The 18,628-nt window shown below is 36.0% G+C and overlaps 1 protein-coding gene across 1 annotated transcript in view; it reads right to left on the reverse strand.

Annotated features, from left to right (window-relative positions):
• The window catches only part of LOC135220296 (uncharacterized), a 20,821-nt gene extending 2,444 nt beyond the window's left edge, over nucleotides 1-18,377 (reverse strand). The window contains exons 1-3 of the mRNA XM_064257548.1: nucleotides 18,266-18,377; nucleotides 8,583-8,892; nucleotides 5,309-5,459 (exon numbers count right to left, since the gene is read on the reverse strand). Of these exons, the coding sequence (XP_064113618.1) occupies nucleotides 5,309-5,459; nucleotides 8,583-8,892; nucleotides 18,266-18,268 (464 nt within the window). The 5' untranslated portion in view covers nucleotides 18,269-18,377. The remainder of the gene's footprint in view (nucleotides 1-5,308; nucleotides 5,460-8,582; nucleotides 8,893-18,265) is intronic.
• Between the last annotated feature and the right edge of the window lie 251 nt (nucleotides 18,378-18,628).

Raw genomic sequence — 18,628 nt, forward strand, 5'->3', positions numbered from 1 at the left:
CTCCAGAACCAATTGTGGCCAAATAAACATCGAGGATATTATGGTGGTTTTTTATCATTTTCTTTTTTATTTTTCATTATTTATTCATGATTATTTATTGGTTTATGTATTCATCCACTCCGAGTTTCATCTGATGCTTTCTTCTCAATATCAAACCATAAAATGTCTGCTTGGTCATATCTTTGTCCTTAAAGTAAGAATGCAATGACATAAAGCAAGAGAACAGAGGATTATTTAAATAATGAGAAAAGAATCATGCGGACGAAAAATCTATGCAAAAGAATTACTGTTTACGTAACTCTAGAGTTATTTCCAATGGAAAAATGAATTAAAATATGACATATCTTCTGTGTCTAAATTGTAGTAATAAACCAAGAGTGATGCAGATGATTTATTTCCTGATAATTTCCCATCCCTGATGAACTTTGATCTTAAATGGGCTGAAACCATTGACCTAACAGAAGTAGCATAGCCTCGAAATTTTCTTGTCATGTTAGTATCTATCAACATAGTTAAATTTATGATTAGCACCACATGTGCCTGTTTTGTCATTCAGAGGAGCGGTTGCTGCACAACTGCCTTCTGGCTCACCCACCACCCGTTATTTTTCTGCCGTTATGTCGATGACGACTCTCATATCTAATTTCAAGATAAACATAAAGCTGATTAGTTTTCACAGCATGCCAGTCTAGCCCATCCGAATAAGAAATTTACAATGGGTTTCGAGAAAGATAACAAACGTTTTTTTTTTTCTTTGGATACTTCGTTCAGGAAGAAGATATTCACAGGTTTGGGCACAAATCTTTACACCGGCTGTCATTTCAAATTGAAGATAAACTCTCTTTTTACTCTTTTCCACAGAGCTTTTTCCCCTTTCTTTTTCAAGATATATTTTGCAGATAACTGTTATATCCATTTGATTTGTTGTTTAAATGCCTGGGATCCTTTCTGTGTCAGTGTTCCATTTTTAGTTGATGCAAAATCCTATACCAAAATACAATAAATCATCAGAACTCATTGCCCCGCTATAAAATGCCAGCTGATCCCATCAAACCCGCTAACCATTGGATCTGTTTCATATAAGGACAAGTTGAACCCTGTTATGGCATCTAAGAGTGTCCATTTTTTTTATTTAGTATATTTTTTTATTTCACTTATTTATTTATTTACCATATTTTTTTTACCATTTTTCCTAGATGTGATCTAGGAAAATATATCGATGCCTCAAGAACACTTCTTAAGGCCCGAAAAGATTGGCACCGGGGGATGAGTTTTCCTACTGGACTTAAATCATCATCTGAATTTTCCAGCATCCGCGAGCATGCAAAGAGATGCAAAAGCAATTCTGAATATGGACGATTTAAAATTCCGACAAAAGCGTCTTCTCCGTAGCAGCTAGCGGTCTTCGAATCGCTATCCATAAAAACGATGTTCCGAAACCGAACAACTAAACTCCCTCCACCCATCTCTACCTGGCCTCAACGACGGACAAGCCTTCATTTCATTTTTTAATCACTCGTCTTCCCTCCTCTATTGGAAATGGTACGCTTGGTTCGTTGGTGTTCTTTTAATCTGCTTTATATTGTAATTATATATATATAATATATATATATATATATATATATATATATATAGATATATATATATATATATATATATATATATATATATATAGATATATATATATATATATATATATATATATATATATATATATATATATATATATGTACATGAATTACGTAGGTGAAGATATTTTTGGAATTCTGAAGTCACAAATTCAAATTTTTCTTTCGTTTAGTTAGTTTCTGCATTCATAAATATCACGTGAAAAAGTGATTACCTAGTCATGTACACACACATATGATATATACATATGTGTGTAGTATATATATATATATATATATATATATATATATATATATATATATATGTATATATATATATATATAATTACAATATAAAGCAGATTAAAAGAACACCAACGAACCGTGCGTGCCATTTCCAATTGAGGAGGGAAGACGAATGATTAAAATATAAAATGAAGGCTTGTCCGTCGTTGACGCTAGATAGAGAGGGGTGGAGGCAGTTTTGATGTTCAGTTTCGGAACATATATATATATAAATATATATATATATATATATATATATATATATATATATATATATATATACATATATATATATGTATGTGTGTGTGTGTATGTGTGTGTGTATATATGTGTGTGTGCGTGTTTAATATATATATATATATATATATATATATATATATATATATATATATATATTCATGTATGCTGTATGCTTGTATTGCATGTATGTATGCATGTATGTACATGGTCACAAGCCTCGAGGAAGCGCGAATACAGCTATCCATACCACAACACATAACTCGTGGAAACCGCTTCGAAACCGTAAATTGTTCCCTCAACGAGAAAACTTAAGTCGTAACCCACTGACCCGAGCAAATAAAGAACAAAAAACTGTTACTTTTATTTTAAATGACTGAATTTTTTTTAACTGCGTAGAACCTTTCATGGCTCTACAATTTCGGTATTTGAAAGCTAAAAAACATTAAATGCTTTATTGCTCTTTGTTGGTGTTACCTGCACTCTTCCTTTACAACTCTGGGCTGAGTACGTGACGTGTCTGTTACGATTTCCGTTATGGCAACCTATCGTACCTAAATCCATAGAATTCCTGTACTTTTGGACTATTTTTTAATGGTGACGGCTTCGAACGATGACATACGCCTACAATATTATCGTTCACACAAAGCAGAGATTAGTCTGGAAAGTTCTGAAAAATCGTAAAAATTGTAACTTGATCTCTTTTAATCCGGAAACATAAGAGAATTTCAGCTCTTCTATGGGAAAACCTCTGTTCGTTAACTGCTTCGTTGCTTCTTCTGCTGCCAAATTTTGGAATTCTTTTCATGATTCTGGTCCTGACACTTCTTCCTTTTGTGTTCAAGACCCTACCCTTCTTTCTTCATTTTCCTTTTACTGGTTAAACACGGACCTGGTCTAGGAAAAGGCATTAGGCTGGCCTTCCTATTGGGATAGTTCTTCCGGAAAAGTTAGATCTTGTCTAAGGCAACTCTTACTGATAAGAGCTCAAAGATATATTACGGATTCACTGCAATCAGCACTTGTAGAATCTGTCTTGTGACCTCTAGAGGCTCTGTCATTCATCTTTAGTTCACGCCAGCAAGCTCATTATCTAAAGCGTATTCGTTAATATTTGTAATAATCTCAACATGGAATCTCCTCTTTTAAGATGGATACACACACATATGTAATATGTAATGTGTCAATATATATATAATATATATATATATATATAATATATAATAATATATATATACATATATATATATATACTAATATATATATATAATAATATAATAATAGATACATATACATATGTACATTATTAAATATAAATATACTATGCATGAGTGTGTTCTTATAGATTTTGGACAGATGAGTATGTACTTGTATACTATACGCATAAGAGTAAGATATGAATGGAATAATGAGAGATTAAATCAAGGCAAATGCAACGGAATAGAACACCGATATGAAAAGAAAGGCTACCACAAAAAAGGGAAAGCATGAGAAGACTTCGATTGAAAATGACACATCTAGGATTAACCAGTTATAAGGAAAACTGTTGTGGAATGTCTTGACAGAAAGATGTCAGAGGATTCATAGAAAAAAATAAAAGAAGTCTTCTTTCCCTCTTCCAGTCCGGGCAGCAACAAAAAAACCTTTGTATTACATAAAAGTCGTAGGGGGGAAAGTTCACCATTTCGTCAAATTGGTAACCCAGATTTATGTCGACCACGTACAATGCTTCTCTCTCTCTCTCTCTCTCCAACATACGCTCGTAATAGACACTAGGTAATTACTACATCCCTTATAGGCGACATGGCCATTAAAGCTGTCTTGCCTTGTAGGACTTACAAAAAATGAAAGAGCACCTGAAAGGCTAAATAAATAACCGTCAGCCAAAATAATCTTAGGATTAATAGAGTATACTGTTTATCCTGTATAGTCTTGGGAAAGCAAAGAAGAAATACAGGATTTTCTACTTTTCTTTTTTTTACTGTTCCTCGGTCAATTACTTTACTCTAGTAACTTTTCTATTTATAATTCATGACCAATTTCTATTATATATTTTCAGCATATATATATATATATATATATATATATATATATATAATATATATTTTATATATAATTATATATATATATATATGTGTGTGTGTGTGTGTGTGTGTGTGTATAACGTATATATATATATATATATATATATATATATATATATATATGTATGCATATACATATATGTGTACATGACTAGATAATCACTTTTCCACATGATATTTATAAACGCAGAAACTAACTAAACGAAAGAAATAAAATTCTAGTCTCTAACAGGATTTGAAGTTGTCTTTTCAGAGTTCCAAAAATATCTTTGCCTACGTAATTCATGATACATATATACATATAATATATTATATATATATATATATATATATATATATATATATATATATATATATACATATATAAATATATATTTATAAGATATAGATATGCATATAGATATAAATATACATATGTAAATATATATATACTATATATGTATATATTAACATATTATATACATTATATATTACGTTATATATAATATACAATTATATTATAAACACATAATTATATATTACTATATATATATATATAGAGAGAGAGAGACGAGAGAGAGAGAGAGAGAGAGAGAGAGAGAGAGAGAAAGTATATGTATACATATTTGAAAAATCAAGATGTTCTCACACCTACCCCAAATGGCTGTTTATCGTAATCTGATTTTCGTAAGTCATGGAAAGATTGGTTCATGCTGGCTAACACCTGAGCGCTGGAAATATTAGGAAGGTCGCCAACTTTTCCTGCTACATCTAATCCATGATTACAGTATATAATATCACATTAGATATCAGTTGGGTAAATCTGACAGAAATCTTTATCATAAACTCATGCCGACGATATACTTGCTTCCCCCACTCCCTTTAAAATGGGATCATTCTTAGCTAGTGACTCCCAAGGGTTTTTTGGGGTCGTTATTTTGGGCCAATATTTCTTCATGACATTTCCAGTCTTTTGTTTATTTTTTACGGTAATTCACCAACGGGCTTGTACTAAACACGCCGCAAAGGTGGATACGTACCGGGTTCAAACCCTCGAGAGTTACTATCTATGAAAAAATCCAAAATTAGTAAATTGTGTCTTCAACTTCCACTCACGAGATGAGAGAGGTCATATTCTCAGAGTTGAGGGACCTGGCGGACGCTCCAACTTCGCAGACGATGCGCTGGATGCACTCGTCCGATTCTGTGGCAGCGAAGTAAATATTCATCAAGTGTTCGGACAGCTCGTTGACTGGTGACTCAGCTTCTGTAATATAAAAGACATATTGAATACATTACATACATATGCATACATGGTCATTCCATAGAACAGTTGTTTAAAAGTCTATATATAATGCCTTGCTCTCGTTGTATGTATTAAAGGTATCGATATATATATATATATATATATATATATATATATATATATATATATATATATATATATATATATATATATATATATATGAATATTTCTTTAATATTCTGAATTCATGAGTAATGACATGTTACATTTACGCCGTGCTCAGTAATAAAATCTTATGAGAAAGGTCACAAGAATCTGCATTGAAGAGATTTTATTCGTTAGTTAGAACTGAATTCAGGTGGGAAATCATGATGATCATTTTATTTCAACAATAAATCGTAAACCGAAAAACTTTTGTAAAGTATAAAGGCTACACACCATAAACCTGAAACCAAGATACCATTCTCGTTACAAAGTCTTTCTTTAATACTACTACTACCGACACTTCAACTGATGACGAAGAAATGGTAATTAAAAGGTCAAATAAAAGACGGATACAGAGTTGCAACTGGTGAATATCTATATATGTAAAAGATTTTTTATCGTAAACTGATGAAGGAGATCATTATAGAAACTGGCTGATGCCTTTTTGTAGTCTTATGGACCACTGCAGCCATAAATATGCGTACGTGTGTGTGTAGTGAGAGAGAGAGAGAGAGAGAGAGAGAGAGAGAGAGAGAGAGAGAGAACATAAAACTTTTTCATCTCTTTCATCTAGATTAATAAAAAAAACGTACATCGTTTCGTCATTTACACTTCTTTAACGGTCAAGCATGAACACAATTAACTAAGTTTCCTGCAACAAAAATTATAATAAGACCCGATATATAGGTACAACATTATCATCGCTAACTTGATGTTTCCTCGTCGAGGAAATGATCGCAGTTACTCACTTAATGGTGCAGAGTCTCGAGATAATAACCGTCTTATTCAACAAACCTTTTTGATTCTGTTCTTATCGTTATATAAATAGTTAATTGAGGTGAGTCATTTTCATCGCTACTTTTATGGTAGATGTAAAATTCAGATTATCCCGAATATAAATGACTATTCCAAAACTGGTAAAGAATAATTCATGATTTTTCAGATCTGTTGACTTTTAAAAGGATCTGAACTTTTATCTCGTTGCTGTCGTGTAGAGGCAATGACCTCAATCTCCTAACTGGAGAGGGTTCATTCAAACCCCGGTTTGGAAAAGATTTCAAGTCGTTCAGTGGAAAGTGTTTCAAGAATACTGGGAAAGTCAAAGTCAGTAGGCGCTCTACCTATTGTAATAACGGAGCTGGTATTAGACTTTACGAGTATTTAAGAAATCGATTTTATGTCGAGGTGCAATCGAACGTTGGTTAGACTATGTTTCATGTCAATTCTTGGAGAATAACCTAAATGCTTTGGACAGATTCTCTTTACAGTTTGATCACCAGGCAAATCCAATTGCTTTTCCAATATAGGCAGATATTACCAGGCTTCTTCGTATGAGCAGATGTAATTACGAGGCTAACAATTCAACATGGAGGTCAATAATACTATATATATATATATATATATATATATATATATATATATATATATATATATATATATAGATATATATATATATATATATATAATAGAGAGAGAGAGTGAAGGACAGGCTGTCTGCTTTAGAAGTCGAGAGAGAGAGAGAGAGAGAGAGAGAGAGAGAGAGAGAGAGAGAGAGAGAGAGAGAGAGAAAGTAATTCCCTTGAAGGCATTCAGGGAAATAAAGAAATCTATTCCCAGACAGTCAGTAGTTGATAAACAATAAAATTCTTACATCTACCCATTTAAGTTCTTCACAACAAGACGTGAAAAGCAGCGGCATTATGTCAAATGTAATAACAACCACGGCATGATAAGAATGTTCTTAAGTATGCAAAAACTATCAGAACAACAACAACCAAAAATTAATGTTACTCGAAATGCATCGAATAAATACAACAATAATAATAACAACAACATCAAGAGAAAGATCAGGGACCAGCACAATACAGTCGCAAATTGCGCGTGAAGTTATGATAAAAAAAATATTAGAAGGAAATATATTAATCTTAGCAGCAGGTAAATACTAAGAAAACCTTGCATATGAAGGGTTTATACATAATTAAAGGAGAACTTATACCAGGTGTTTTTGGCTAAACACAAGAAGAATAATTAGAAAAAGCAGTAAAAGAGGAAGAAGAGAAAAAAGCCATATGTTTATCGAGACCCTAACTGCCGCTAGAGGCAGCAGATGGCAGGTGAGGAGCCTCGTGGGCTGTTGCAATTTTAAGGAAGATATTTTGGCCGAGTTGCCTTTCAGAGACTGGCACGACTCGTGATTCTAGAAGGGACTGTCCAGTTTACACTTGCAAGATTCATTCTGTAGAATTTTACGCTCGGAAGGTGAAAACATGCTCCGGGTTAATAGGATGGCTCATTGAAACAAGTGACGTTTGAATTTTGCAGGTTATTTGTGATTATTATCCTGTGTGCCTGTGTCCCTTTAACCATCTCCCTCTTGATATCATATGGAATCCACAAATCAAGGAAACGCCATGAAATACCACGAGCAAATTATGATACAATACTTAATGCGTCCTTTAGCTGTCACGGCACATTTCATAGTTAGAAGACCTCGGCAATTCCTTACAAATTTCATTTAAAGAACTCTGCCGACAGTTTGAGTTAAAATTTTTCAAAGTAAAATCTGACAAATTTTTGGATCCTAAACGAAAAAAAATTAAATAATAACTAGAAAAAGTTTATCTTTATTATAGATTGGTGACAGTCGCAAAAACCCCCTCAAAGTATCTAGGGAAGAAGCAGATTAAACGATTATGGTGTTTACAGCAGAGGATCTTAAACAATGGCGCCCTAAGAGGATTTGCGCCTTCAGGACGCAGCGACATAGCATCAAGAGATAACTCAGGCTAATTTCGTGGCATTGCACTACTCTGATCTACCAAATCCGGAAACGAGGCTTCACACAGCTTTCTGTTACTTCCATCCAATTTAGAGACGTTAAAAACAGGAACATAATTATTGGCGTCGGCCCCGGAGCTTTAAATGAACTTCTTCACTTACCTTGATCTGCTGCTCTCTTGTTTCTGTAATATTCATAGTGGGGCCACACAGCCGAAATGGCCAAAACAGTCAAAGCGGGCATAAAGAGCACAGTTGCTGCGTCAGATGCCACATCCGTCAGTCTGGGCATGACACTTCTTGCCCTGTTCCAGAGATCACCGGGCTGAAACAAGTTGCTCAAGAACCGGAGTATTCCATTAAACTGCCTTCCAGATGAGGCAGCTCTCTGAGCCTCGGAGGGCCCCGTCAGGCTGCACAGCACGATGAGGAAGAGGGCCGTCGTGAAGAAGGTGAGCGTCGCCCTACTGACCTGGAGGGAGGAAACAAACAGACACATAATAGCAACCACGTCTTTACCTGCTAAGTGTTGGGAGTCACGTCGCCGCCTGCGAGTGGTGTTGACGGTGACGACATTCGGGAAGAGGAGAGAGAGACCCGTGATGGCCAGGGCGGGCAAGATGTACGCAAGGTAACTCCCGCCGTCATGGGCAGTGTAGGACGAGTGTTCCGGGTAAGACCCATAGCTGTCGTAGTCCCCTCGCCTCACATAACCAAATCGGTCATCAGCCACGACTGGCTCGCCACCATGATGCACAGGCACAGTCAACCGGTTGTCGCTGTAGTAAGCAGCTGCCGCCACCGAAGGAAGGGCCAAGAGGAACGGCGTCAAAAGAACCGCGAGGGAGACTCGAGGAGGGAAGGGCGCTGCCGAAGCCATGGCGGACACTTCTAGACTGAAGCCAAGGGAACAGTTGCAGCGACTCATGAGCACTCTTTCTCGCCCCCCCCCCCCCCTCCGGCCCCCACCCTCTCTCTTTTACTCTCTCTCTCTCCCTCTCTCTTTCCCCTACTAAATATGATCCACACTTACTCACGCATGGTGTAACGTGCCTTACGGCAAAAGCGGTTGTCGTGTATGGTTGGTGGGAACACAATTACGATCGTCATTACGGTTTACATGGCTCGGTAATTAGTTCCACCTTATCATATTTACATATTAACATACACACCTTGGAGATTCAACTTAAAATACAGTATGTCAACCAATGATAACTTTACGTGTTTGATCTTTCAGCGAAGCAGCTTATTGTAGAAAATATCTTTGTTGATTTCGTAACTCAGCCTTGGGACTCATTCACACCTGAGTTTTTGTTTTCATACAAATCTTATAATCCCAAGCGTCAATAAAATGTAGAATAATATAAAGACGAATGTCAATTGTTAAGAGCATCAAGAGCATTCTGAACAAATTGAAAACCACAAGAAAAGGTAACAAAAAGGAAAGGTTGAGGGAGGCGCACGACTCCTCCATGTCGTTAAAAGCAGCGCGACATCCATCTGCCTCACCTGTGATCCCCTTCGCAGAAGAATTAATTCGACCCCTGATGATCATTCGCCCGTCTCGGTGTTTACCTCATTAGAGGGGAAAGTTGCCCCAAAAGAAAACAGCTGCCACACTTGTCACAAAAATCCCCAAGAACGCCCAAGGGGATATGGACACGGATTCCTTCTCTCTCTCTCTCTCCTCTCTCTCTCTCTCTCTCTCTCTCCTTCTTCTTCTTCTTCTTCTTCTTCTTCTTCTTCTTCTTCTTCATCTTCCTCTTCACAGCTGGTTTTTAACGGTAAATGAAACTCTGACCATATGCGTCAGTACCACCATGACCTGATGACCTGGTTTATTTCTTGAGTCAAGAACTTGGTTAAAACAAACCTAAAGCTTATTTGTGTGTTATAGTTTCGTTCTTCCTTCTTCTTCCTTCCCCTCCTTTCTTTTCTCTTCCTTCTCCCTTCCCTCCGACCCTTTTTTCCGCCCACCACCGAAATCCCCCGCCCTCCCGTCCCGAAACCCCCGCACCCTTCTCTCTCTCTCCCTCTCTCTCTCTCTCTCTATCTCTCTCTCTTTGTGCACGTACAAAGCAAATGCTGTCTCACGATATTTCTGATTTATAACACTTTCCCTCACATGGGGCGGTGAATTATGTCATTGGTTTCTTGTGTGGATCTACACTCCACTAGAGTACATCTAGATCTCCCCCCTCCTTATTGTGTGGTTACTACACAAATAAACAATATCTAAGACATTATCCAATATAACATTCTTTACTGAGCATCGTCTCCGATTATACAGCATGTATATCTATCAAATTGTATATTTAAATATTCAATTGGACTGCTCTAATATTTTAATCTCAATCGTAAAAATTGTCAGGGGTACACATTCAATAGCATGATTGATTAATATTCATTTTCTGAGTCGTTCCATTCAGGTAGAATCAGAGATGTGTGATGGAAAAAACAAGAAGATATTAGTTTTGAAAAATATGACAAAATGAAGGTACTGTTATCGAAATTTCACCAAATCGGGCCGATCATCGTCTATAAATTTGAAGGGTATAAAGTCTAGGACTGAACCCAGAATAGGCAGCCACAGATAGTGATAAAGATAATACTAGAGAAAGTAAGACATTTTGATAGGATGGAGAGACCAAGTACTACGAATAATGATGGGATGTGGTCGTGATTATAAGTCCTAGACTGAAATGGATTGCCGAGGTCCTACGCGCTCCGACTCATTATTATAATGACACTATGAATGAGGCAGTATTAGCTACATGAGACAATGAAAAAGACAGAAATCATTGTGTCAGAAATGTTGTTATTGTTGCAGCGTTTGTATAAATTAAATTCATTGCTGCCATTTCAAAACACGCACAGTAAATGTCTCTGCTTTAATGACTACCCTCGTCTTGTTAAAAGCAAATCCGCATCACCAAAGCTTTTCGTCACAACTGCATATTCGAAACAGTAGCTATTCTTTTCCTGCCATTAGAAGGGTAATTTTGCTGCTCACTCCACCATAACCGGACGGCTTAGAAAACCGACGATTTCCACCCATTATTCACTACCTTGATTAAGGGATGACGTGGTATTTCTTTCCCCCTTTCAAGCGGAAATGGTGGCTGCTGTTGATCCACAGAAAGGTGGAAAACCGTATAACTTTCTCACTAGGGACCCGTAAACTCACGAAGAGCTTTCATGTTATGGTTTTCTTAAGAACCAGGGTTTGGCACCCAAACCAAAATGACTTGAAGCTTTCTCTCTCTCTCTCTCTCTCTCTCTCTCTCTCTCTCTCTCTCTCTCTCTTCCCCTTCTAAATGTTAAATAAAGCCGTGGGTTACCGCTTAATCAACTTTCTAAAATATTTCATGAAAATAGTGTGGCTTTACTCATTAGAAATTCCACTTTAATGTTGGACATTCCTCTAAGCCAGGATGAAAACGTTCTGTAATATTTTGTAGTGTCATGATGAAAGATTCAGATTCCAGAAACTTTTACATTTTTATGTTATAATAATTTAAAGGTAAGTTCATTTTAGATGAGCCGGTATATTTTCTTCATTTTCTGTTAGTTTTAGAATGAATATAATAGATATTATTTTATCATACAAAATGTTCGTGTGCTGCTCTTATTACAGTACCACAATTCACTTCTTCTGACTAAAATTAACTTTTTTGGCCAGTGTTAGCGTGTCTGCATAATGTACTTAACTTACAAAGTCAAATATAAACCTTGAACTCAATGGAATATAAAAGAAAAATATTACAGCTGAAGAGATTTACTTCCACACTGATCCATAGAATATGGAATTTCGTTTTGAAATAGAAAGTAACTTTCTACCGAGACGAATTCAGATGGAAAATGAGCTTCATCGGTTGAAAATGGGAGTCATTTCAAATTTCCCTCCTCATTTTTACAATAGTACGGAGGATAATTATTTACTGACTTCGCGACTGTGGAATCTTTTTGAAAGTACGCTGGTAACACATCTGTGGAGGATATCATAAATCTTGTTGAAACAATGAAGTTATTAAGAGAGAGAGAGAGAGAGAGAGAGAGAGAGAGACGAGAGAGAGACGAGGACAGAGAGAGAGAAGAGAGAGAGAGAGAGAGAGAGAGAGAGAGAGAGAGAGAGTCAGGGGAAAAAATGGCTGGAGACAAAAACAAAGATCTGATTAGAGGTAATGATTGCCACACGAAAACTACTGTATATAGAGCATGATATTATGATTTCAGGGTACAAGAAATGGCAAATAATGCAACAGAAAAAGATGTAGAAAGGGGATAGCGTCGGTAATTGTGTCTGGGAACATTTCAGCATAATATTTGTTATTAGGGCTTCCTATAAAGCCCTTTTCTGTTTCAACTTCATCCTTGCCTTGCCATTAAAGCATAATGGTCGTATCAAAGAGTTGTAGTTATCCGTCATTCTTCACCAAATGCTTCTTTCATCAAGCAAAAATTCTGGCTCCACTCAAACGGCATTTGCAATATCAGTTGTCATGAACTGCCAAAAGGTCTCTGGACTTCATCTTCAAATATCAAAATACCGAGGAAACTTTAAGAATGCTGGTATTTGAAGATGCAAAAGAAAGTTTGTCGCATTAATCTGTTTTTCTTTCTTTACTTAACTCCATTCTGTTCTTTCATCTTGGCACTTTACATGTATGGACATGATGAGCATCAGCAGGAGGTAAAATATCAAAAGAAAAATGACATATTGTGGACTGCAATGACGTTCAAGGTTCTTGAAGGTGTGATTCATGACCAATAAATAAAAATTAATTAGACTATTTCTGATCTTTTTTTGCTGGACCTACTCCTCGATTATAAAATTAAAAATTAATTAGACTATTTCTGATCTTTTTTTGCTGGACCTACTCCTCGATTATAAAATTAATTATAGACAAAGATACGAAGAAGAATGTATTTAGATAGAATGATTAATAGGAAGGCAGTTGATGATGAAATCAATGAAACTACCAAACATATGGAACTAATAATAATAATAATAATAATAATAATAATAATAATAATAATAATAATAAACAGTAGCACGGTCTTTGGCTGGGATGATTTTCTAGTTTCTCGCTTCAGTGAAAAGCAAAACAAAAACTTCTTCATTTTAGAAGCAGACGAACCAATACCAACAGATCTCATGGCGTTGCGGTCGAATCACTAAAAATAACGAAATGAAAACAGAAATGGATAAAACTTTTCAGTTCATGTACATTGTAATTGTTAATAGTAACATACGTACCCCCATAAAAAACGATATACATACATACATATAATATAGTATACGTATATATACATATATGTATGTGTGTGCGTATGTATATGTACATGTCTAATTACTATATTATACAAATATATATGTATTATTATATAATAATTATATATGTTATTATCCTATTGTGTATTACACATGTATTTGTATACATATATTGTCCTCCGCTCTCTGTTCATATATTTATCACATACTCCTACACGTATGCGCACATAGCCTGTTCAGTATCTGAACTCGGGATTTCAAGCGTTTTGTGCTTTGTAAATATTCATTAATTACCTACCCAACTAATAGCAAGATCTATCTATGTTTATGGTTATTTCGCAAAATCATCCTGCCTGTCAACGGCATTTCCAAGAATCTCATCTTACGGGGTAACCTACAGAGGGATGAACTCCTCCTGCTTATAGTGAGAGTTTCTTTGGATATTTAAAATTTCAGTGCAAGGTCAATGAAATAAGGAGAGTTATGCTATGCATCTTTCTAACTATGAGAATGTACCAGTCTCCAGAAAATGATGCGACTGTGTGGAAGTTATCAGGAGCCGTGTCGATAAACACTTTCTACAGAAAGTATTATGACAATAGGATGCTTTTTATCTGTTTCTACGTATAAAGGCGCCCATACGCATAGCAAACCCAAGAGAAAGCGTTGACATAAATGAAGAAAATATGAACGCATGCCTAAGTGTGTATCTTAAAGGCTGACATATATGGCAAATGTATTCTGCATTCTAAATTGACTTGTGACCTTGAAAAGTCTACTACTACTACAGCAAAAACAATAAGACAATTACGATAGTCTCTCTCTCTCTCTCTCTCTCTCTCTCTCTCTCTCTCTCTCTCTCTCTCTCTCTCTCTTTCCTGGGTAAGAACCTTATGTTAGCTCTAATAGAAAAATAGATGCTCTGTATTTATAAACCATTGGTATCAAATACTGCCATTAGAAAGCTCAGAAAATTAAGAACAATACTTGACGACGCGAAATGCTCTCTCTCTCTCTCTCTTTTCTCGGGGAAGTTTTTTATGCTGGCTTTAATAGAAAATTTATAAACCACTTGGTGACAAATACTACGATGAAACAACTAGGAAAACAAAGAACGGTATTTGAGGACTTGAAATTTTCTCTCTCTCTCTCTCTCTCTCTCTCTCTCTCTCTCTCTCTCTCTCTGTCTGTCTGTCTGTCTCTCTCTCTCAAAAGTTAGAGCTTTAGGAATTGCAGGAGAAACAGCAGACTGAGTCGAAGACTGGCTAACTTATAGAAAACAGAGTCGTAATAAATGGTGAAGAATCAGAATGGGCAGATGTAACAAACGGAGTTCCCCAGGGTTCTGTCCTTGGCCGTCTCTTGTTTTTGATTTACATTAATGACATTGATGTAGGCTTAACTAGCAGGATAGCCAAATTTCCAGATGACACCAAACTAGGTGTAAATGCAGCGGACCCAGATGCAGTGGAAAGTTTAAGAAATTATCTAATAAAAATAGGAGTGATCAAACAAGTGGCAAATGCCTTTTAACATAGATAAGTGTAAAATATTACAAATAGGAACAAACAACCCTCATACCAGCTACATGCTGCTTGGGAATGACATAAATAGTGTAGAACAAGAAGACCTTGGAGTCATTATTACCAAGTTCTTAAAATCCACAAAACAGTGCATAAAAGCAGAAAGAAGGCACAGAAACTAGTGGGATACATAAAGAGGCAGTTCAAATACAGAAACAAGGAAACTGCTGCAGCTCTACACATCAATAGTTAGACCCCATCTTGAATATGCAGTACAGTTTTAGTCACCAACACTAAGAAAAGACATAAATAGATTAGAAGGAGTACAAGCAAGAGCCACAAAGTTAATTCCATCCATCAGGCAAATAGGTTACCGAAGACGACTATAGAGCCTGAACATGTATGGCTTAGAAACACGACGATTGCGAGGACAACTAACAGAAACATTCAAAATACTGAAAGGCATAACAAAAGTAAAAAGTAACCTATTTACATTAAACGAAAACCAGACAAGAAATAATGGATGGAAACTAGAACTTAGAGATACAACACATCCCATTGTGGGAACTTCTTCACATACAAGATATGTGACACGTGGAATAAACTGCCACCAGAAGTTGTAAACAGCAACAGTGTGGAAGAGTTTAAAAGAAAGCTAGACAAAATTATTAGGACACTGGGAATGCACAGTAAAACCTGCTCCTACAGATAAGTGAGTACACGATGTCTTTGAGACATCCTAACCCTTGTAACTCCTTGTAACTCTCTCATTCCCAAGGAGCAACTGTTCTTACTCGACTCGGTACCTTTTATCCAATTCCAAAGTCGCATCAGCCATCGTTACTGTAATAACTATACATAACAAATAGTGACAAAAACCCCTCGGGATAGGAGGTGGGGGTAGGGGGGTGGCGTTTAGGGGACATGGGAGGCCTCTACGAGGTTATCCCCACCCCGGGGGCATATGCGAGTCATTAAGTAAGTAATCTCCATCGCCCAAGGCATTCATTACACTTGGACTCAGCAACAATCCATACTACTGTATTCAGTCAGGCGCTGAGTAGCTACAGTCAACTGAACATAACATAAAATGAGCTCATTTGTTAAAATGCTGACTGCAAGGCGCAAATAAAACGAAACTTATTTGGGAGACAGCAAATGGATGCTAATATTCCATCGACTATAGGCTGCTTCTTCAAATTTAGACCTACATTCCGTCTATCTTTTCAATTTGGATAATTCTGCTTTTTATTGTTCCTTATACTTGGCTCATTTTACATTACATGGCCCCTGTGACCTAAATTTTTTGCCTATTATCTTCTTCTATACTTGGACCCTTACTTCCGGGACCTTTAACGGAGGCAATGACCTCCCGGTCACGAACGCTGCTCATTTTCCCAGACCAATGACCCTTGTTTGACCTCTAGTTAACAGATTCTGAGACTCCGGAATGTATTTCTATCAGTATTAACCATATTGTACTCTGCAATGATATTACTGGCCTACATAATACTCTTCTTGCCCATTAGCGAACCGAGCTTTTTCAATTTTTCGTTGTACAAATATACATCGTGGATATGCACCAGTGTTCCTCTGGAATACATGTGCTCATTTGTGGTCTACTAACATTCTTTAGCGTTGAAAAACACTGAAATCAAGTACGGTACAATCGAATAATTTCTGATTCGGCTCAGAATTTAAGTTTCTGTAATTCCTTACTGACCGTAAGTTACTCGGTAATCGGAATCATTTCGTTTGAACAATAGATGTCTAGCACTGAGCTGATCTCATCATTCTAGAGAAAGCTGAGTGATTGTTTATGGAAGGGGTTGAAAACACCCTTTAGCCCAAAGTTACTAGGATGTTAAATAAGATTATTTTTGATATGTTCTCATACGGATATAGTACGTACTATATAAGTGTATATATATGTGTGTGTGTATTTGTGTTTAGATAGACATATTTTCCTCTGTCTACACACGCACACATACACACACACAAACACACACACACACACACACACACACATATATATATATATATATATATATATATATATATATATATATATATATATATATATGTGTGTGTGTGTATGTGTGTGTGTGTGTGCGTGTGTGTAAAGATAGATAGGTTTCTCTTTGTATATACACAACCGCGCACGCGCACACGCACACGTACACACACAAATATATATATAATATATTATTATATATATATATATATATATATATATATACATAAAAATATGTATTTATTTACCCAAACATACACACACATGCGCGTACACAAAGCGCACACACACACACCACACACACACACACACATATATATATAAATATATTATATATATATTATATAATATATATATATAGATGTACTATATATATATATATATAGATATATAATATATATATATATATATATCACTTGTAGTTATGCCTACAATCATATAAAATTAGGCACAAACAGCATCATTACATTCATACATGGCCAGGCAGGGGACCAGAAAAAAAAAAAACGTTAGTCATACAGATGTATGACAATCGGTGACGCGCATAACTATCTACTCACTGCAACAATTAAACTGTAAATGCATGCAAACACTCGGCGATATACAAATCACTCTAATAATCACAATAAATATTTACGGCTTCAACAATATTATATCTTCAATTTAGAGTTCTTAAATATCAACTCACGAAAACAAATAAATTCACGTTCTGATATAACTTCATAATATATATATAAATATATATATATATATATATATATATATATATATATTTATATATAATATATATATATATATGTGTGTGTGTGTGTGTGTGTGTGTGTTGTGTGTGTGTGTGTGTGTGTGTTCGTTAGTGCGCTTCTACACGTTAAAACATGTATGCTCTTCAGTAAAATCTCGTATTATAAGACGCAGATAACCACTGACACATCAAGTAACTATATATGAATATATGCGATTTTATTTTACATCAGATGTTTCACATTATAGTATATCATTTTATTCACAAGTTTCGTTTACCAAATCAACTCACCATCTTTGTTCTTGGCACTAAGTGATTATCCAATACGCAGCACGAATGACGCAAGTGTTCCGAAACAGCTGCACGAGGGCGTATTATCAGAATGGCAAGGCTGATGATGTTGGACTGGGCTCTCGGAGGAAATACGTCACGTATTTATAACTTCTGAGCTTCGGGTAGTTATAGGTTAGTTAGAGGTTAGGAGCATACTCCAAACGCCTCCACTCCCCCCCCCTCCCCACCTCCCCCCGCCTCCCCATCCCCGAGAGCTCAGGAGGCAGTATCAAGGTCAGACCTGCTTGGTAGGAGAAGGTTCTTTCTTTTCCGCCTTTGCCAGATCCCCTCTTAAGTGAAATGCAAAACTGTTTCGCTCCC

This window comes from Macrobrachium nipponense, chromosome 1 (genome assembly GCF_015104395.2).
Source record: "Macrobrachium nipponense isolate FS-2020 chromosome 1, ASM1510439v2, whole genome shotgun sequence".
In the NCBI taxonomy this organism is placed as follows: Eukaryota; Metazoa; Arthropoda; class Malacostraca; order Decapoda; family Palaemonidae; genus Macrobrachium; species Macrobrachium nipponense.